General features: G+C 36.4%; 1 protein-coding gene and 1 long non-coding RNA gene across 3 annotated transcripts; one reads left to right on the top strand and one right to left on the bottom strand.

Annotated features, from left to right (window-relative positions):
• Positions 1-443: 443 nt before the first annotated feature.
• Positions 444-15090, bottom strand: GCA (grancalcin). 2 transcript variants are annotated; one of them, XM_040971654.1, is made up of 8 exons: positions 14930-15090; positions 10977-11123; positions 7132-7201; positions 4827-4870; positions 4413-4560; positions 2490-2603; positions 1792-1850; positions 444-1244 (listed from the first exon to the last, which is right to left on the bottom strand). In XM_040971654.1, exons 1-8 carry the CDS (start codon positions 14954-14956, stop codon positions 1218-1220), a joined length of 636 nt encoding a protein of 211 aa, XP_040827588.1. In that variant the 5' UTR covers positions 14957-15090; the 3' UTR covers positions 444-1217. The 2 variants fall into 2 exon arrangements, with proteins under 2 accessions (XP_040827588.1, XP_040827589.1); XM_040971655.1 differs by lacking the exon at positions 2490-2603.
• On the top strand, positions 14720-18917 carry LOC121150631. The gene is made up of 2 exons (XR_005883006.1): positions 14720-14947; positions 18600-18917. It is a non-coding gene; the product is annotated as an uncharacterized LOC121150631 (long non-coding RNA).
• The last annotated feature ends 3322 nt before the right edge of the window (positions 18918-22239 follow it).

The raw sequence follows: 22239 nt of genomic DNA, 5'->3' as shown, positions 1-22239 counted from the left end.
CAGACCAAAAGAGAAAGGAAGGAAAGAAGGAAGAAGGAAAAAGAGAAAGGAAGGCAGGAAGGAAGGAATGAAGAAAGGGAGAGAGGGAGGGAGGGAGGAAAGAAGGTAAGAAGGGGAGGAAGAAAGATCTTGCCAAGAAAAGAAACTAAGCTTATTGTCATGGTTCCATGGGATAGTAAATGTTAAATACATGCTAATAGTACTTTGTAACTTCTATAGTTATATCCCCTCAAAAATGGGGCCACAAATTACCCACCACCATCTGCACCCCACATTATGCAGATATACTCAAAATACTTACTAGTTTACTAGTAGTCAAGCCACTAGTTCATGTTGTTAAATAATTTGGAATTTAAATAGAAAGTAAGTTACTTTATTTTTAAGTTTATAAACATAGCATTACATTAAAACAGCAAAATTATTTAAGATAACAAATTTAAACATTGACACTTCATCAATAAATTTAATTTAAAAAATCTAAAATAAGGAAAAATGTCATTTTTTATCAACATCTTCACTACTGAAGCAGACTGCAGAGAAAAAAAACATGTTCAAGTTTTGCTTTCACAGAAAATAAAATGCATTATAATACACAAACCTCAAAAAATAAAAAGGAGAAACAATGCCTCTGCTGTCTTATTTCACTATAAAGTAGGAGACTTTTAGGAACTGTAATTTTCTTTCCCAAAGCAAATACACATAAGATTCTATCACCTGACTAAGTCACCAAGGAACAAAGTCCATGGCAATGATGATACAAAATCCAGGCTTGACTTTCAAGTTGAACCTCAAATACTAATGACTTCAAACAAAATTCAAAGTATAATTTATAACTTTCAGATAAGTATAAGTAAAGTCTTCCCTAGGCATTTATTATTTGGCAGTTTTAATAATATAGCATATAAATAGATTTTATAGGCTTTCGTTAGTAATAATGAAGGCTAAGAAATATTTATATTGATTGAGCACATATTAATATTTTATAACAGTACACAGGTATTTGCAAAGTGTTATATTTCCAAAAACAACAATATCCCAAATTTTTAAAAAATCTCTTACTGTTTTGAATTCTGAGCTAAAGTAAAAACAAATAATATGGGAAGATAGTTAACAACAGGAACAAGCAAAATCCTCAAAGCTCTAATTCAAAGCAATTCAGTTAATTTCTTCAAAGCAAAAGAATTCACAGTGTTTCTTCAACTTTTGATTTTAGCCATTCATATTGCCATAGTACCCTGCAAAAACTGAGACATAAGTAAGATTAGCATGTGGCAAGAATTAAATCACTTTTATTTGGTTCTGATTAAATATATTCTGTGAAAGTTGTTTCTCAAGAAAAATTTGAGCCATTACCTACTAGCACCATAATGTTGTTCCTTTATTACCCAACATAAATAAACATTATGTAACAGATGAGAAATACACATTTTTATATGTCACACATTAAATGTTTTATCTCCCTTAGAAAAAAAGATCACCACAAGTACACTACGCTTTACAAAAAATAAAATTGGTGCTTTTAATGCTTAAAAATTACTTGACAGAAGAACCTCTAAAACCTTGCTATAAAACTTAAAAGAACATTCTGATTTAACTAAAGCCAAATGGTATATGTATCAAATGTATTAATATTGACTCTTCTGTTTACATTAAACTGAAAAATACAGAAAATTAATATGCATAAAATGTCATTTCCAGTATTGGTACTTTGGGTTACTTAATTTTATTTTTTACATCTAAGAACACACCAATGTCACAGTAGAAACCCCAAGTCTTAAGCAGGATACTCACATCATCATACATGAAATTCACAAACCCTTGCTGTAGATGATCTCTTCTCCTAAAAAATTCTTCAAACAAAAAAAATATTGTCACATTATCATGGTTTGTATCACTATAATGTCAACCTATTTTAAATCATTTTTAAAGACTGATTTTATTTTTGTTTGCAAGGCAGTTACAGTGAGGAGACACAAAGATATCATCCACCCACTGATTCATTCCCCAAATGGCCACAATAACCAGCGCTGATCCAATCCAAAGCAAGGAGTCAGGGGTTCTTCCAGGTCTCCCACGTGGTTGCAGAAGCCCAAGGACCTGAGCCACCATCTGCTGTTTTCCCAGGCCACAAGCAAGGATTCATCACATAAGTGTCTCAAACCTCTATCCAAATGGGATGTCAGCATTGCAGACAGAGACATTGCCTATTATACACAAAACCAGCCCCTACCATTTCAAATCTTAATTTCAAAAATTTGATATCCTGTCCAATTTAATTTTAAGTGATTTACCACCCCAGGCAACTTAAACATGAAGAAAAAATTTCCAAAACTAGGCTATATACCTAAATTTTAAAGCCTTAAAATTCTGATTAGCCTAAACAGAAACTACAGGGGAGAACTACATTATTATATATTTGCTGAAGAAAATGAAAAATGTGGTGCAAAAATGGCCACGTTGTATTGTGCCAACATTTAAATGTTGAATACCTGTCAAGGCTCGGAGCTTCACACAACAAGCAACATAATCATCAAAGAAAATCCTGCCATTCTTGCTGTAGCGTTTAACAATAGTATTTATTGTTTGAGGACTCAACCTATAACCTAACAAAAGAAATTAACAAATTAAAGTCTTCAAAGCCAAATACCATTAGAAGACTGCAACACTATATTAATAAAGTTGGAAAATGAATTAAATAAAATTAAAATTAAAATTCATTTCAATAAAATATATGTTAGAAGTAAAATATATTTATACAGGAACATACCAAAAAGTCTGTAGAAAAAAAAGAAACTGAAGATAAGTTTTCTTTGATACCAAAAAACTTAGAAATCGATGCATACTCTGTCATAATACACATTTTCTGTGACAATTGGGTCTTCATTATTAAAAATGATCAAATCGAGGCTTTATTATTATGCAAATAATTCCAGCTATGAATAAAACTCAAAGTTTTTGAACTTAAATAATTATTTTTATATATTTAAAATAATTCAAATGGTGTCTAGAGAGAACTGCTTAGGTTTTTCATGTATTAATATTTTGATTCTGTGACTTTTTATGGTTCAGAGGGGGAAAAAGGCATGAAAGTTCAAATGCTCCCCTCCACTTAAAAAAAAATTCTTCCAAAAAGCAGAGTACCAATGAAGGAGAAACATGTACAAAGAGAAAGAACTCTTCCATCCTTTGGTTCACTGCTCAAGTTGCCACAACATCCAGGGTGTGGCCAGGCCAAGCAGGAGCTCGGAAATCAATTCGATTCTCATGGAATCAAGTATTTAGGGCATTCTTTACTGCATTCCCAGGTGAAGTGGAAGACAGCTGGATCAGAACTGGAACAGAAGGGTATTGAACATGGGGCAGCTAAACCCATTGGACCACAACACCAGATTCTCCATCTGCTTTAAGAGTATTGATACAGGAGCCTATGTTGTGACATATCAACTAAAGCCACCATCTTTGATGCCAGCATCCCATGTAGGTGCTGATTTATGCCCATGCTATTCCACTTCCAATCCAGTTTCCTGGTAATGACATAAACAACTGAAGACTGCACAAGTGTTACAGCTCCTCTTTCTACCCAAGCCCCTTTTTTGCAATGTCATTGCAGAAGCTCCCCCCCAGAACCTTTAAATTTTAAATTTTATTTCATCTGAACCTTCCTCCTGTTTTAACCTGTCTTTCTCCAAAGACCTCTAAGAAGTCAATCAACAACCTACTTCATAAATGCATCACTTCATTGTTTAAAAATAAGTTAACAATTCAATGCTAATAAATGTTTTTAAAGTACTACTTTTCCAGATTATCTTTATATCTGTTTAGTGAATTGCACTGGTTTGCTGCTTCTAAGTAAACCCTGGGTTGCGGTGGGGCGGGGGGTGGTCTTTGACTTGGGATCTAGCGTGCTTTGAATCTACTCAGACTCATCTTCTTGAAAATGCTTTTTCTAGTACACCATTTCATTTTAAAGTGCTATCTTCCCACGTTGGGGTATTTTGATATACATTATGTGTTCTGCCATATATAAAAAAGAAAGAAAAATCTATTGCAAACTGAGATTATGATACAAACGTTTATGAACAATTGAAATAAGCCTTTATTCCAAATTAGAGATCTTAGCACATTAGCCAAAAAATATCATTGGTGAGCACTAACAATTACAGACATAAATTTACTCAGAAGAAATTCAGAACACAAAAATATATTGCATATTGACTTCTGAAAGATGATTACTATGAAAATTCCTTTGGTAAGGTCTGCAGTCAAAGTCTGTCTATCACCTTGAAATCAAATGAGGGAAGAGCTGTTAAAAAATATTCCTAGGTTACTTAGCAAATGAAAATAGTTCAGATTCTTTTGATCAATGTACCCAGAAAACCTGTATAGGTTGCAAAGAATGTTAATATTCTTACCCATAATGGCAATGGATTGAGTCAACTCATGATGTTCCACTGTGCCACTTCGGTCTTGATCAATGGTCATGAAGTTCTCCTTCCATGCGTTAAGAGCCGCCCAAAGTTCCTTGAATTCATTAAATCCCATTTTTCCGGTGTAATCTCTCTGATATTTTTATTAACAAAAATAAACTTTTGATAGATAAGAGAATCTACCTGATCCCAAATTTCCAATCATGAACTAAATATTAAGAATGCTTCTGTAGAATTAGCTAAACTCATTATATGAGTAAGCTTCTGTAAAAAAAGTAAAAGTCTGGAATTCAAATAGTCCTAAAATATAGTTTACTATAAGCATTTGTAATAGAGTTTATTTACTATCCAGAAGGTTAAGTTAATATTCTAGTACTCTATTTTTTTATGTAAGGATACATCCAACATGGCAATCATAATTCTGCATGTTTCCAAACTGAAGGCTGTGAAAATCAATGAAATACACATTTAATTTGGAATTTGCTCAACTAATTAAACCCCAAATGTAAAATCATGATGATCTCTATTTTAAAAACAAATAGTTACAAATTGTCAAAAACATCCAGTCATCACAGCTAACAAACTTTCATGAGATGTAAAACAAAGAAAAACCAACAATGAAAGCAGGAAACAATGGAACAACACCTTTAAAATCCTCTGTGAAGATAATCCATCATCTAGAATTGTAACCTGGACAAACAGTTGTGGAGGCACAATGAAAGCATTTTTAGATACACAAGGTCTCAGACATGTATCTCCCAAACACTCTTACAAAGAAGGTACTTAATCATACAAAAATCATAAAAGCAATAAATGCACCTAAGGGTGTGCAGACAAAGGTACCCTAAGTCACTGTTGGTAAGAATGTAAGCTTGGAAAATCATATGGAAGACAATATGGAGATTCCTCAGAGATTTGAAAATAGGTGTACTGTATGACCCAATCATCCCACTTCTGGGAACCTACCCAAATGAAATTAAATCAGCATAGGAGAGCATTATTGATAAATCCATATTTATTGCAGCTAAATTTACAATAATTAACATCTGGAATCAACCCAGATGTCCATCAATAGGTAACTGGATAAAGAAATTATGGCATACACACACACACACACACACACACACACACTATGGAATACTGTACAGCCATAAAAAGAATGAAACTGTGTCTTTTGCAACAAAATAGATGCTACTAGAAGCCATTATGCTTAGCAAAATAAGCCAAATCTGAAAACAACACATATATGGGTTCTCTGGTAAGTGCCAGTACAAAAATGTACTGAAATAGCTTTTGGATCAGATTGTCATTTTTAGCCAATGTTTATACTCCAGTAGAAATGCAATTTCATGGTATTTTTACTTTTTATTTGTGGAATATTATAACTAGTGGCAATGTTAGCCTGTGGATTAAAACTAGGGCTGTATAAATACTGTCGAAGAGGGGGAAGAGAGTTAGGAGTATGGGTAGGAGAGAAGCAGAAGAGTGAGAAGTGTGTCTGTCATCTGAAAGCGGTGTCTATGGAATGCATGGAATCATTTCTCCTTATATTAATCAAAAGAGGGAATATACGTAAATAGTTGTTTTACTGAACTTTTCAGGAAACACAACCATTATAGACCTAAACAAAGAGAACACAAATGACATGAGAGGTAAACGATGTTTAGACCATGAGTCCTGAAGTCAGAGAATCTATGAGAGGGCAGAAGGTGCAGTGAGTGCCTCATGCAGAGGCCTAAAATCGCATGGATTCAGTACAGTATTGTGCATACAGCCAACTTGCTTTTCCTTTTCAGAACCCCCCAAATTTCTGTTTCAGTTCAAATCAGTTCAATCTGAGATGTGGAGTTGATGATTGGAGAGGATTCATTATATGTCTTCTTTAGCTCTTCATAAAACTGAAAATATGATCAATCTAATAAAATAATTAACTATTTGAGGATATTAATATGCAACTGATAATTTTTAGATATGAAGATGGAACTTCAGCTGTTTGATAAGCCCCATCATCCAGAGTTGCCTATTGAAATATCCATAAAGGATATGATATAGTGTTAAAGATATGCTTCAGAATAACGGAATCAAGAGAGAAGCAAAAGGGAGCTGCAGGATGATGATGAAGGAAAGCTACTATGAGAGCCAGGCATAAAAATCTAACATGTTGGAAAGCTCGATGAGGAGAAAGGTGAAAAGCCTGGCAAACATTCACTTTTGGAAAAATGAAAATACAAATGAAAATTTATTAGAATCTCATGACACATCATGAAGGCCATTTAAATATGGATGGATAAAATAAGAGTAATTTTAGAAAAGATGAATACTGCTCAGCCAACCAAAACTGCTGTGTGACTATGGGCAGGAAAGGATGCATTCTTCTATGAAGTACAGGGGATGGGTGAGTTAAGGTTGAGAGTTAAATCCTCATCTTACACAGCATGATGTCAGTTATCAATCATGAACATCTCTAAAGGTAAAAATAGGGAAACAAATTTCAACAGAATCAACAACAGAAAAACTGGAAGCGGTATCCCACAAAAAATGATAATACTGGCAAGATGGGAATGTATAATTCATAACAAGCTTATCCAAACCAAGGGCATGTATAAATGTATTTTTTTAAAATATTGTAAGTATAGAAACAAAAAATGTTAAAAATGAATGAGCTTCCTATTCTAATTTTAATAGGAGGGGCAAAACAACTCACGGGAGTAAGTTCCACTAATTCCAGATTGTGTCAAACATCTCTGAAGTTCTTCAGCATCCACTTCGCCATCCTGTTTAAGACCAAACATATACGTAATGAATAATTTTATAAAAAATGTATTAGAGGGCCCAGTGTGGTAACTTAGTGGCTAAAGTCCTCACCTTGCATGCGCCAGGATTCCATATAGGCACCGGTTCTAATCTCGGCAGCCCCACTTCCCGTCCCTCTCCATACTTGTGGCCTGGGAAGGCACTGAGGATGGCCCAAAAGCCTTGGGACCATACACGCATGTGGGAGACCCGGAAGAGACTCTGGGTTCCTGGCTTCGGACTGGCTGAGGTCTGGCCATTGCATCCACTTGGGGAGTGAATCAGAGGATGGAAGATCTTCCTCTCTGGCTCTCTTCCTCTCTATATATCTGACTTTCCAACAAAAATAAATAATTCTTTTTTAAAAATGCATTAGAATGGTATTTGACCATTGAAGACATCAAGAAACACGAATGTTTCAAAGCATTATTATCAGCTACAAAAATCCAAAGATAACTACTGGCTCCTAAGAAATATTACAGGACATAATATAAAGAAAAATGTGCACTAGTCCTGAAAAATGACTTAAACATTCTGTTATATATTACTTCAAAATATTTCACACTATACTTCTATTTAAAAGTTGCAAAAAAAATCTGAAATTCTGGCACAAATGCTCAAAAGCATTTTTGTTTATGCCCAGTTAACGGAAGGACACATGCAAAAGGAAACTTCATATTGAAGCTTCAGTGGAAAGGAACACTTTTTGTTGACTACCACCAACAAGTCACTAAAATACAAAATTTTTTCCTTCAGTCTAAATTGCTCTACTAAATACTTGGGTTTACCTTCTAAACACAAGCAGACTAGTGCATGTGAACTGGCTCAAATTGTAAATATCTCACAAATACAACATTATTACAGAATTCAAATAGGCTTTATAGTTTTACACAGGCCTGATATGCAGATGAGAACGATGAGGCAAGTGGTGCAAGCACAGGGTCATATCCTGTCTGTGTTAAAACTTTCAGCTTTTCATTAATGATTTTTGTACTAATTTGATTTTCAAATCTAACCTTCACAAATGTTTATTTATTCACCAGGCAGATCAACAGAGTTAAAGTGGGTAGATAGAAGAGGGAAGAGAAAAAGAACAGAAAAGGAAGCAAAAGAGCAAGAAGGAGACAGAGAAAGGAGGAGGAAAAGAAGAAGAGAAAGAGAGAATTCTACCTTTTATTCACTGGTTCACTCCCCCAAACACCTGCAACAGCCTGATCTAAGGTAGGCCCAAGCTAGAAGCCCACAACTCCCTCCATGGCTCCCACATTGATGACAGAGATGCAGCCACTGGAGCCAGCACATATGACTCTCAGCATGCACTCCAGAAAGCTGGATCAGAAGCAGAAGCTGAGAATCTAATCAGCCTTCTAACATAGGATATGCATATTCCAAACAGCAGCTTAATCCATTCCACCATGATACATGACCCTAAAAGCTTAAAGCATTCCATATTGTGATGTCTAAAGCACTTAATGTTTGTACCCATGGCAAGTATCTCATTGTCTTTAGGCTACTCTGGATTTGAGTCATTCAGCAATACAACACTTAATGATCAGGTCAAGTGGTCTGAGTTAGGGAGACTTCTTTGGCACCTACAGAAAACCAATTGTGAGAAAACATATGCTTTTCTAAATATTTCAAAGCCCTATAATTGTTTCTATTGCTTCTGGAATAGTTCCTACTTTTAAAATACATACAAAGCTAAATTATATACAGAAAATCCCAACCCTATAGTATATTTGGCACATTGTGCAGGAGCACAAACCAAGAAGGAAGGAAGAGGAAATAGGCTGCGGGGGAGCAATGCGCTTTTGAGACTTCACATGACAGTGGAATACAAGCGGAATACGGCTCCCCATTGAAGAAAGAAGGTGAGTCAATACATAGCGCAATATAATACACTGCTGACTGCTTTCTGAGGCTATCATTTTTACATAGCTGAAAACATTGAAAGCTGGACTAAAACACAAAACTAAGTCACACATCACTTTCTGATGGGATCACCATTGGAATGACATGCAACACAAAATATCTGATAATAAGTGACTATGGAAATATTTTGTATGTTTACAATGCTACCCTTTAAAAAAGAATTGTTATTTATTATAGAGTAATAAAGACAACAAAGGAGAGACCAAAAGCGAGAGTTCTTCTTCCAGGTTCCCACATAGGTACAGGATCCCACGTTACTTGTGCCACCCTCTGCTGCTTTCCCAGGTACATCCCCAGGGAGCTGGATCAGAAGTGGAGCAACCAGGACTTGAACCAGCACCCATATAGGAAGCCAGCACTACAGGCAATGGTTTAACGGGCTACACCACAATGCCTGCCTTTATACTATGTTTTCAATCATTAGAGCACACTCTTACGTATATAAAATGTTTACTATAAGACAATGTGCTGTGTTTCACTGGCAGCACCTTAACACACCTATTGTCTATCATGTGTCGATTACATAAGGAGACAATAAAGTTATTGAGCTGTAACATCTAGATTTGGCAAGTATATATAATCACAACGAAATGTGGTTTAGCATTGTACAGCTATAATTGTATTATTTTATTATGACTCATTTATATTGGTATAGATTTTACCATGATGTAATAATTATTCTCAAAGACAGGCTATCAGAAATATGTTATAATCATTTCAGCAAGTGACAAAATAAGGAAAAATATTTACAAACTGCACTGAATTAATATTTCATTACTTATCAATTCAGAAAAAAGCCGACACCTTATGATATTGTACTATTTCCAGGTTTGAATATTTACTCCACATTCATTTTATGCCAAATACAAGTGACACAAATTCATATAACACATACTCATATTTCACCTCATTTGGTATTTGACAAAAACTAAATTATAAAATTAAAACTACATAGAGTAAAAGAGAAAAAAATGTTCACTGACCACAGCAATAAAAACTCACAAAAATCACACATCTGAATTGCCAGTCTCATTCTTCTTAACAGTCACAGTAAAATCAGCTTTTTACACTTTTTATTACATACTTGCCATTACTCTGACTCCATACCAGGCCACTGATATAATATCTTCTTTATCTTATATTAAAAATTCAGATGATATAACTTCATTTGGGTAAATATAATGCTCAACATGAATAAATGTGTGACATTTTAAAATGATTTTGCATCATACTGTCTGACATACTTGTTTTAACTAATTTTTAATGGTACTGATGCCAAGTTAAAATATTGTTCCTTGAGTATGCACAGTTTTTCATAACATCTGTTAGCTTTCTTCAAATTTCCAATATACTACTTGTCTGTTACAAAAGTGTATTTAAGGTATTCATTCTTAGCTTGGTATTCTCAATCACTCAAAGGGAGTATAATGTTTCCAAATATCAAACGCAGTGGAAGAAAACAAAGAGTTTAGAAAAAGAAAATAATGAGGAAGAAAATATTATAATATGTAATTTTGCAATATCTGTAATTGCTAGCAAGAGAAAGCACTTACAGAAAAATTTCAGCAAGAGAAGTGCAGTAGGCATGGAAAAATCAGATTCTTTTACTATGAAAAACAACCCATCTTTTCCTTTGTCAAATGAACAATGTGTTATAATACTTGTTTAAATGAAATAATTATGAATTCCCTCCTATCCCAGAAAGAAAATTTGTCTGAATAAGCTTAATATATAAATTCTATATACCAGCAAGTTAAATAGTTGTGATTTCTTTTAAGTAGCAACCATTTAAAAAAGTTAATATGTAACAAGTTTAGTACCCACCTGTCCAGCAACAGCAGTGAAGTAATTCCACATGGGGTCCCCAGCTGAAGAATAGCTGTCTGAATATGCCGGGGACCCAGAATATACCCCAGGTAACATGTATGGGTCTGTCCCTGGCATTGGCATCTGGCCACCAAAATTTCCAAACTAAAAGAGTGAAAAAAGAGAAGATTATTACTGCAAATATTCCTCACTATTTACTAATGTTAAATTAAAATATTTACTTATAAGCCCAATGAAAAGCTAATATAGAAGTGGTTGCCAAAATTTTCTAAACTTAACTCTCAAAAAGCTTTACTGCAGCATCCTAAATGTCATGCATTTCAAGTCATTATTCATTAACATGTTATATAGCTCATCAAAATAGGTGTTAAAAACAAATATCCTTAATGTCTGAGAATTAATGTAACAGACTGATTATGTCATAATTTTATAATGTATTTATTATCACCATCACTAAAATAAGCAGAAAGGGAAAACATAAAATTGACAAACATACCCCAAGATAGCCTCGGAATATCGGAATATATAGTAACTACACTGAAACTTTGATCTAATTATGGGAAATTATATAGAGCTAAAATACTGTACTCTTCAGAAACTATTTTTAAAAAAGATGATAACAAAAGGATAAAGTGCAAATTCAACAACAATCTCTTTATATCCCAAGTACTATGCTAAGTACTTCTTTTCAATCATGGCATTTGATTTTTGCAACTTGGTGAGATATGAGAGTACAATGTTATATTCATTTGTACAATTTAAAGACCTTAAATTTCAAAAAGTATCCATGGACTCAGATCAAGCAGCTAGCAACAAGTAGACCATATGTACAAATCAAGACACATGACCTCGGAAGCCGCAGAATTACTAGTCATATCCTGTAGCTATGGTTTATTTTTTTAATTCACTTTGAAACACAGTATACATTTTAATTGATCTATTTTTATTTATGGAAAGAAAGAGGCAAAGAGATATGAAGGGATTATTCATTTGCAATAACTTAGAAACTTTACAGTGAATTTCCGGGAGTAAAGCAGAGAAAAATATCAAAATTATTTTTTATTCCATTTTTAATAAAAATCATTTTGTCCTGCTTCCTTGAAGAATGAGCAGAGATTTTCAGAAGGTAAAAGACAGGAAATACAAGTAGCAGAGTTTGAAAAAATAGTACCTATTAAGGAACTAATGAGATATCTTAAAGACAATGGAATGGAGAAAACACTGGAACCCTAGGAAATATACTAAAGAAGGTAAAGAAAACTGGCTTATGAAGTTGTTATGTACAAGAAAGTATACAGAAAACATACAACAGATACACAGAAGTAAAACCCTAAAACAATCTTTGGAAAAGAGATTGATCAGAGCCTGGTGCAGTAGCATAGTGGCTAAATCCTCGCCCTGTATGTGCCAGGATCCCATATGGGTGCTGGTTCATGTCCCAGCGACCTTGCTTCCCAGCCAGTTCCCTGCTTGTGGCCTGGGAAAAGAGTTAAGGACAGCACAAAGCCTTGGGACTCTGCTCCTGCGTGGGAGACCTGGAGGAAGGTCCTGGCTTCTGGCTTCGGATCAGCCCAGCTCTGGCCATTGTGGCCACTTAAGGAGTGAATCAGCGGGCAGCTCTTCCTCTCTTTCTCTTTCCTGCTCTCTGTATATCTGATTTTCCAATTAAAAAAATCTAAAAAAAAAAAAAAAATAGAAAGAGATTAATCATGAAAGGACAGGTAAATTTCAGAAACCAACACAGAACAGGGGAATATAACCACAAATGGAAATTGAAAGTTGTTTCTTAAGTAAGTGTAAACACATATATTTATGTAAACAAATGCTTTACATGCCAAAATATTTGAAATTACAGATAAAATGTAACAAGATTATAAAAATCATGAAAACTAACTTTAGGAAAACTTGTAACATTCTTGTTTCATAAAATAGTATCATCACCTTAAGATTACTAATAGCGACCAACTTGCAGGTCATATTTGTGAATAAATCTAAGTCAGAGGTAAAAGGATTAGCAACATTTCCAATAGTAACAATGAACTTCAGCTCCAAGACCTCTAAGGACTTGGAGACCTTACTCACCTGAAATTTGACACAAAGAGAAAAGCTGAAAAACTTTTTTTTTTTAACAAGAAGCCAGATTAAATATAAGCATACTGATGGAAAGCTAACACACACAATGACTCAAAAGACTATTGTTCAAATACTATCTCCATTTGTTTCTTGAATAAACAAGCTCATTTTGTATCCAGACTCAGAAAAGCAATAATATATGAAGAATCTATCCTTTTGAATAACCTTTTCCTCCTTTCCTACTATTTGCAGTATGAACTCTCCCAAAATTAGTCACTTTAGGGCAGGAAGGGCAGATTCATATGGTGGAATGGAAGCAGAGCCAGGAGCCTGAACTCCATTTCTTTGATGGGAGTTTTGCATGGGAAGCAAGACTCCAGAGCTGGAACCGGTGTGATATGCAATGTTGGACTCTCAATCAGGGGCTTAACCCAGTGTCTCACAGTACCAGCTCCCGGAAGGCCCTCGTTACTTTCAGTCCTTAATTTTCTTTCCAGAATTGTTCAAACTGCTTGTCCACTCTGTAAAGATTAGCTAAAAATTAAGCCATAAAATTTGTAATCCTGGAGAATTCTACACATATAAGCTGTATGAAGTCATAATAGGCTGAAACAAACAAGTGAGAAATTAATCAAATGTTCTTTCTTATTCTTTTCTGGCATTTCTGAGTAACACTTCTAACTCATGAGTACAAGGAAATTATATATAATTTTCTTTATGTCCCCTGCCACCCTCAATGTTCTCTAAATGTTTTATTTCCCTTCCCATACTAGGGTATTCCCATATTTTATGTTGAAAGATAAGGTTTTCATGGTAAGTTTAGATGCAAAGAATGCAAATCCCAACCCATTACCTGTTTTGATATATACAAGTAAAAACTGACATTACTGTTTAGAAAGTATTTTTGTTATCTACACATTAAATGATCTGGTGCTACTATTCTTGCTACTATTCATTTTTGAAAGACATGACAAGATTCCCTTTATACCATTTATATGCTTTCTATTCACCTTTAAACTCATTTTTAAATCCTATTTCTTGCATGCATAGTTCAACCTGTACAATTTATTTGTGGAAGAAATAGAAAGAGTGAGCGAACAAGCAAGAGAGAAGTTCCATTTACTGATTCACTCCCCAAATGTCTGCAACATCAAGAACCGGGCCAGCCAAAGCCAGAGGGTAGATCTCAATCCAGAACTCCCACGTGGATAGAAGGGACCCAAGTACTTGAGACATCCCCCACTTGCCAACGTCGTTATACTAAAATTAATAAAGCATAATTTGTTTTATCTTAAAAGAAACCAAAAAAAAAAGAATGTGTTGTCTTCTACCCACACATCACTTTAAAGATCAAATATTGAAAAGTTTCGATTTCAGAATGCAATGCCAACTTCTAAGTCTCAGAGTTAATGTGGCATAAAGAAATGTGGCACAAGAAGAAAAACAGGGGAGGGAGGACGAGAAAAACTAGAAAAACAGAGTGCCCTTGCCTTATGTGTAAAGGATACAGTGTGTGTCTTAACTGTGCTCATAAGCAACTTAATGAACAGGAAGTGACCAAAACATTTAAAAACAAGATCTCTTGCAAAACGTGTGCAGTGGGGGAGTACCACGAAAGATTACCGGAAGAAGAAAAGGGTGCGCTGCTCCTTCATTTCAGGAAAGAAATTTCTGAAAACAAACATCACTCTCAGTTTCACAGGGTCGCCCCATGTTTGCCCGCAGCTCCAAGCTGCGCTCGCAGTGCCAGTACTGCCTTGTACCCGACACAGGCAAAGAACGTGGGGGGTCGAGGGTGGACTCCACCGACTGGTACCGCCCGCAAGGACACCGGACCCCGCGAAGGCGGAGACAGTGGCGAAGTGGCCAGGACTCACCCCTCCTCCGTATCCCGGGTAAGCCATGACGAGCCAAGCAACGTCAGCCTAAGGGTCGTATTCCGCCCTCCTGAAAGGCTCAGGTGCAGGCGCAGGTGCAGGCGCAGGTGAGGCGCAGGTGAGGCGCAGGTGAGGCTGACAGCAGCTCCAGCCCCGTGACCGGGGGAAGCAGTGCTTCCAGCCCGCCCCTCACGGAGTCCAGCACCTCCCTCTTAGTTTCTAATTGGCTGACATACCGCCCTTCCAGCACAGCCCACCCTTGCTCTGCGCTTATTGGTTCTCTCAAGTTCTCGCCCCTATCCGTAATGCCCTTTTCCACCCTGTAACTTTCCACCCCTCTGAGAATGTTGTCTTAAGGCCATAAATTCCTCATGTCTTTTCTCTACAGCAATCTAAAATCCGTTCATGGATGACACCTTTTAACCTGCTCCCTACTTTTTTGAGCTACTTCAAGTATGCATGTGTGAATTTCAAAAGCTGTCAAGTAACTTGTGATCTGTAGCGTTAACATGAGAAAAAAACTTTCTTAACCAGCATCAAACCTGTACATCCAGCATTAGCTTCAGTACTAAGACCCACTTAATGCCTACGTTTAAGACATTTAAGTTCGTTGTTTGCAGTACAATTTGAAGGGTTTTTTTTTTTTGGAATAAATAATTCTCTTGTATTTTATAGGACATGCATGTAATAATATGCAAGATTTCCTGTGTTATTACGTGGTGACCAGATTTTTGAGCAAACTCTTAAGCCTCCTAATCATATATACAGAGATAAACAACTTTTGTTTTTTATCAGTTGGTTAAAAGCTCAATGAACAATGACTTTGGTTTACTAAGTGAAAGCAATAAACAAGCTTGCTTTTCTCTAGAATTCAAATATACGTTGTGGCTCTGACTACAAGATAGTGTTGTTTCAATTTAAAAACAATAAGAAGATTAGGAGATCGCTTAAAATAATCTCTGAAATAACACAAAAGATAATGTTTCATTAAAAATATACTATTGAGAAAGTATTCATTGCCAGAAGAGAACGTCAACCTGCGGAGGTAACTATTTCTCCACTACAAGGCAGAGGAGAAGCGTGTTAGACCTTGTGAAACAAATCTGCCAGGAAGAGGGAGGGAAAGGAAGGTTGCTAATGTGCAGGCTACTCTTGAGAAACTGTTAGTTCCTCTCACACAGTAACAAATATTGTAATAAAAAAAAAAGCTAAATGGTTTTAAGTAAATAGAGGGAGTGGTAAAACTTACTTGATAGGAAGACCTGTTTGAATATGTATGACTCACCAAGGCACCAAATAACAAGGTATCACTGTTACAAATCTATATTCCAACTAGCCGACTGTATATTCAAAGAAATCCTTACAAAGCATAGAGTGCTTACATTTATAATCCAAATCTGTGGTCAGAATTTTTACACATCTTCTTTTCATCAAAATATCCTGGGATGGACATTTGATCCAGCCATTAAAATACCAGTGGTGATGTGCACACGACAGAGTGCCTGGGTTCTATTCCCACCTCTGGCTCCTGATCCCAGCTTCTTGAGCTGTAGTCATAAAGATTCAAATGATTTGATCCCTACATCCAGGTGGTACTTCTGGATTGAATTTCTGGATCCTGGAAACCTATTTTTGGCATGGGGATACTCCAGTGCTCTTTCACTTGAAAACAAGCAAATAAATAAATAAAAGTTTTAAAATAGGCTAAACGATGTATTATGTATATTGAGAATCAGGTTTCCATAAAATTCTAGGATTTCTGTACATCTAATTTCAAAGATGGCATTTCTTTCTGGGATGCCTTTCGAATAAGTTTACCAGGAGTCCTTTTTAACACTGGCACTTCCTAGATATGGAGCTTGATAACAAACCCACTACAGGCACAACATCTTTCTGATAGCTCCAGTTCACCCAATGGGGCTTTGGAGCAAGGGAAATCTGTAATAGCACGAACCTCATGCTGTCTATTATACTTAGAACAAGGAAATCCTTTGTCTCTAATTCAGGAATCTCATGTCTCTGCCAAATTCTGTGAAACTGTGGCAAGTTAGTTGCTAGCTTGCAAATAGGTCAAACTGGGTCCTTTATCGTTCCGGACAGTGCATTCTTTTATGAGATAACAGCTACCCACAAGAAACAAAGTATTTTGCAAACACATTCATTAGCATCTCTGTCCTTATGGCTGGTACTTCAAGTTACAAATTTCCCAGTGTAAAACATTAAGGAAAACCAGAGATTTATAAATCACTAGCAATGGTAATCAGCCTCATGATGCAGTTAGTATCCAATGAAAGAACTCATTTCATGAACATGCAACATATAACATTTAAATCATATATTCCTATTTTTAGAAAATACTTTATTATTCTATAAAAATACAGCTTGACAATGAATACTTAATAATAGACAGAATATACTATGAGTTGTTACTCCTCAAAACAATCCTATAAGGCATATACTTTTATTATTGCCACTGTACTACTCAATATTTAGCTCCACTGAGGTGGAGAGTTGTATCTCGCGCACCAATGGCTGCATGCACAGTAGCAAAGCCGAGGTTAGAGTGCAGAGAGAATTGCTGCAAATGTAGTCAGTTTAACAATTCATCTCCTTCTCTGACAACCTCCACAACAATCTTTGAAATAGTGTAAAAATTACTTACATAACTAAATGAATAGTTCAGAACGAAGAAAAATTTTAACAGGAAAAAAATAAGAAATGACAAAGAGAATACTTGATTTGAGCAGGATTAGCCAATCTATCATTCTGGGATCTTTTTTTTTAGGTGGGCCTGGGGGGGGGCGGTTATTTGAAAAGCAGATTTACAGAGAGTTACAATGAGTTACAATGAGACTTACAATGAATGCAGCACACCGATTTGTAACCTCAGTAAAGTGACATATTCTAGGCAGAACTCAGAAATATCCATTATGCATTTTAAATTCAGGCTCTATGCTTAGAATCTATGAGGATAACTATAATACACTCAAGAAATAGATTTTCTAAAAAGGTATAAATAAGTTGATTTTTCTGGCACTTAGCACCCTGACTAGTAACTTACTCATGAATGAGATTAGGCAAACTGGAGTAGTCCTTTCCAAAAACAATGAGGAATAGCTTAATCAAAAATATAAAAGTGGCTTCTCCCTGAAAAAATTATAGACTGGCTAAGAGCTACTATTAGGTCACGTCCATACAAACCTTAAAGTGTTTTCTGTATGAGTGAAATAAAACTGGCCCTTCCTTTATTTAAAACATCAATTGGGAATAAGATCTGGTTACAAAAATCTTAAATTGCATATTTATGTGTAATACATGATACTTTTCACATTATTGCATTTTATTTTCATCACAAACTTTAGAAGTAAGTAGGACCAATCACATCTTAGGAAGGAAAAGAGGTAGTAATAAATTGGATTACAATTTTATATAAGAAAATATAGTTGCAAGTTTTTTCTAAAGCAAATTATTCTGACATTTTTCATATTTGGAAAATGACAAGTTATAGCATTCATCTAGTTTTGAATGAATGAAGTCCTATTTTTAGAGCTTTTAAAGTTACTTAAAATCTGAGAACGAAGCCATCAACTGCTAACAGCTTGAGTTATCCAAATATAGAACTGGAAATAAAATGTAAAACAAATAAAAAACTTATACACTTCCTTTTAAGGTTCCTAAGGAAAGGAATTATACTGTGTACCACAACAAATGAGGACTTCTGAGCAGTGACAATGCCAGGTACAATGGATGTGGGTGCAACAAGTCCAGTATGTGCACCACCCAGGCTCCACTCATCTTGGCTGATCTCGGTTACTCATCTTACCTTTCCCTTTAATCACAAAGTTCAATTGCTACAACTACACTATGAAAAATGAAAAGCTGGCAGCACACTCAGACACAATGTTTGAGGGACTTCAATCAAGTCACTGTTTACAAAGCTGTTGATACAGGTGGAATATAGAGCATCCCACACTCAGCTGCAAGGAGCTTCCATTCCTTCTTTAGGCTGAAGATTCAAGCAAAATGCAGTTACTGAAACCTGGAATTGTTCCACAAACAGAGCTTCCAACGTCTACCCCCTAGTAGACAGACACATGAAGATCCAGGTGAAGGGAGGTGAAGGGGTGAATGCCACAACCCCTCTCTTGCCCCCACCTCTAGTCTCCTACCAGGAGTTACATTGATTGAAGCTGATCAGAAATCCTATGAAAAGCAACTCATCCATGAAGTCTGTGAGCTTCAGCCTCCCAGGTCACAGAGACAGTCAGAGGGAGAGTTTTCAACGGAATGTAGAAAATATAAAACACATTAAAAAAAGAGAGAGAGAAATTCAAGAACTTACACTTCCAACGTTGCCCATATTTAACAATCTATAGTTAGACTAAATCCACATAATTGTTTGGTAAGTAAGGCAAAACTCCAAATGGATTGCATAAAGAATATAATTAGGAAGTAGTTTTGTTGAATGGTGAATCTGTATTCAATTAAATACAAATATTTGTGCAACTAGGCTATATGGGAGAAAGAGAGGACCTGCATTTTAATTCAGCCATCTTAATTATGGTAAGAATTGAGCTACTCATTATAAGAGGCACCATAACAACCATCCAATGAGAACAGTGGAATGTGGGGAAGAAACGTTGGAAATTACTTAGCAACAGAATTCTCAGGTTGTGTGTGAATACGGCAGTTACTGGTATCAGAAAGTATAATTACACAAAAAGAAAATACAAAAAGGAAAAAAAAAAGGAAACAAAATAAGCAGGTGCAGAAATACAGGGAAAATTAAAACATGAGAAAGAAGATTAAATCAGGGCCCTGCGCAGTAGCATTGTGGCTAAAGTCCTCGCCTTGCATGCACTGGGATCCCATGTAGGCACTGGTTTGTATTCTGCCTGCTCCACTTTCCATCCAGCTCACTGCTTGTGACTTGGGAAAGCAGTTGAGGATGGCCCAAAACCTTGGGGCCCTGCACCCACGTAGAAGAACTGGAGGAAGCTCCTGGCTCCTAGCTTGGGATCAGCTCAGCTCTGGTTGTTATGGTCACTTGGGCAGTGAACCAGCAGATGAAAGATCTTTGTTTTTCCTTCTCTCAGTAAATCTGACTTTCCAGTAAAAACAAATAAATCTTTAAGAAAAAAAAAAAGGAAAAGGAAAGGAAAAGTCAATGGGGCCAGTACCACGGTGCGCCTGGTTAAGCCGCTGCCTATGATGCCAACACCCTATATCCCAAATGAGCACTGGTACAAGTCCAGCTTCCTGCTGATGTGCCGAGGACAGTGGTGGAAGATGACTGTAAGTACTTGGATGTTGCCTCCTCCATTGGAAGCCAGGAAGAAGCTTCATCTTGGTTTGAGGTAACCTGGAGAATGAACCAGCAGTCTCTAACTCTGCCATTCAAATAAAGAAATAAATCTTTCAAAGGGAGAAAGATCATTGTTTAGGTTACATTTCTTATGTAAAATATCTTCCTGTACATTGTTTTTTTTTTTTAAAGATTTATTTTTATTATTTTTTCATTGGAAAGGCGGATATACAGAGAGGAGAGACAGAGAGGAAGATCTTCCGTCCGATGACTCACTCCCCAAGTGAGCGCAACGGGCCGATACTATGCCGATCCGAAGCCAGGAGCCTCTTCCGGGTCTCCCAGGCGGGTGCAGGTTCCCAAAGCTTTGGGCCGTCCTCGACTGCTTTCCCAGGCCACAGGCAGGGAGCTGGAAGGGAAGCGGGGCTGCCGGGATTAGAACCGGCGCCCATATGTGATCCCGGCCGTGCAAGGTGAGGACCTTTAACCACTTGCGCCACCGCGCCGGGCCCCTGTACATTGTTTTAAAGAAATCTCTCAGGTTTCTCAGAGTAAATGTGAAAATTTAAATGATCATGAACTCAACTTGAATTATTAATTAAGCAAAGCATGTAGTTCCAGGCTTATGAGAGCATTATGGCATTTTAGTTATGTACAAACATGAACTGACATTTAGATCTTTTAACTTTTCTATTGACCCCTTATTGCTACTTATAAAACATCCACATAGAAAACTGTCTATACAGACAATAAAGTAATGCCATTGCCACAATTTGGACAGTTTCTGTTAGGAGCCACAGATTTATGGGCCTTAGACCTGCCCTGCTTGACAGCCTGCTGCATTGCAAAGCCTGCCTTGGGCAAGCAGGGCCACAGCAAGCAGGATGCTATGGCTAGAACATCCTGTGTAAAGCAAGCAGAACAGAACTTCCACCCTTGTTCCTGTTCAAATAATTAGTTCCTCCCACGTTTCAATATAGATGATTAGTTCCAGGAAACCCTTCCCCTATTCCTCCTCCCCTAGAGAAGAAGGTATATATATGAGGAGTTAAATAAAGGGCATTGGCACTCTCTTCCACCAAGTCCGTGTGTCCGTGTGTTTCTTGGACCAGCAGCCCTGGCGGCTAGCAGCCCAGCATTTCCAGTCCACCCTCAGGGTTTGAGCATCGTGTCCTGCAGATTGGGACAAGTTTCCACTGTCCTGCAAGTTGGGACAAGTTTCCACTTTGAGGAACTTCAGTACTGTTCTCCGTAATGGCTGTATTGTATTAATATATATTCTAATCAACAATGTGCAAAGGTCTCCTTTTCACCTTTCTCACGAAAACTTGCGATTTTTCTTTTTGATAGCAGATAATGTTACTGAAGTGAGATAGTGCCTCTCTGTGGTTTTCATTTTTACTTCCATGAAAATCAATGATGTTGAATATTTTTCTTTTTTCTTTTTTTTGGAAGGTAGTTGGCTTTTATTATCACCAGGTACCATAAATTTGAAACAATATCAATGGTTAAAATACTTCTCCTTCAAAGAGTATTTTGTTGGACTATGTTCTAAGCAATTACTGTGGTTATTGCTTAAATACAGAGATGCTGAACAATTAATTACAGTATATATAAGCACTGTGTTCTTTTTTTTGCTGTGATTTTTTTTATTGTTATTAACATTGTATTATGTGATACAGTTTTATAGGCACTGGGGATTCCTCCCACCCCTCATATACCCCTCCCCCCCCCATGGTGGATTCCTCCACCTTGTTGCATAACCACAGTTCAAGTTCAGTTGAGATTCCTTCCTTGCAAGCACATACCTAGCATAAAGTCCAGCGTCTTATTGTCCAGATAAGTTCAGTGGCCTCTTGGGGAGACCTTCTCTGGTCTGAAGATAGGGCTAACAGAGTAAAGTTCCAGCCAGTTAAAAGCCCCAACAAAACCTCAGTATCAATATACAACATTATGGAATTAATTGACATAGTATTGGGTAAACAATATGTTAAAAATAATGCAA

The sequence above is a fragment of the Ochotona curzoniae genome, unplaced genomic scaffold (genome assembly GCF_017591425.1).
Source record: "Ochotona curzoniae isolate NIBS_2020 unplaced genomic scaffold, NIBS_Ocur_1.0 contig_2210, whole genome shotgun sequence".
Lineage (NCBI taxonomy): Eukaryota > Metazoa > Chordata > Mammalia > Lagomorpha > Ochotonidae > Ochotona > Ochotona curzoniae.
Note: the sequence above shows the minus strand (reverse complement) of the source record. Positions and strands in the feature narration are given on the sequence as shown.

Coding starts and splice junctions, on each gene's coding strand:
- GCA (XM_040971654.1), bottom strand. CDS start 14,956: ATGGCTTACCCGGGATACGGAGGAGGG. Junction 11,124..14,929: donor ACCCGGGATACGGAGGAGGG/GTGAGTCCTGGC, acceptor TCACTCTTTTAG/TTTGGAAATTTTGGTGGCCA. Junction 1,851..2,489: donor GAAGCTCCGAGCCTTGACAG/GTATTCAACATT, acceptor TTTTGTTTGAAG/AATTTTTTAGGAGAAGAGAT.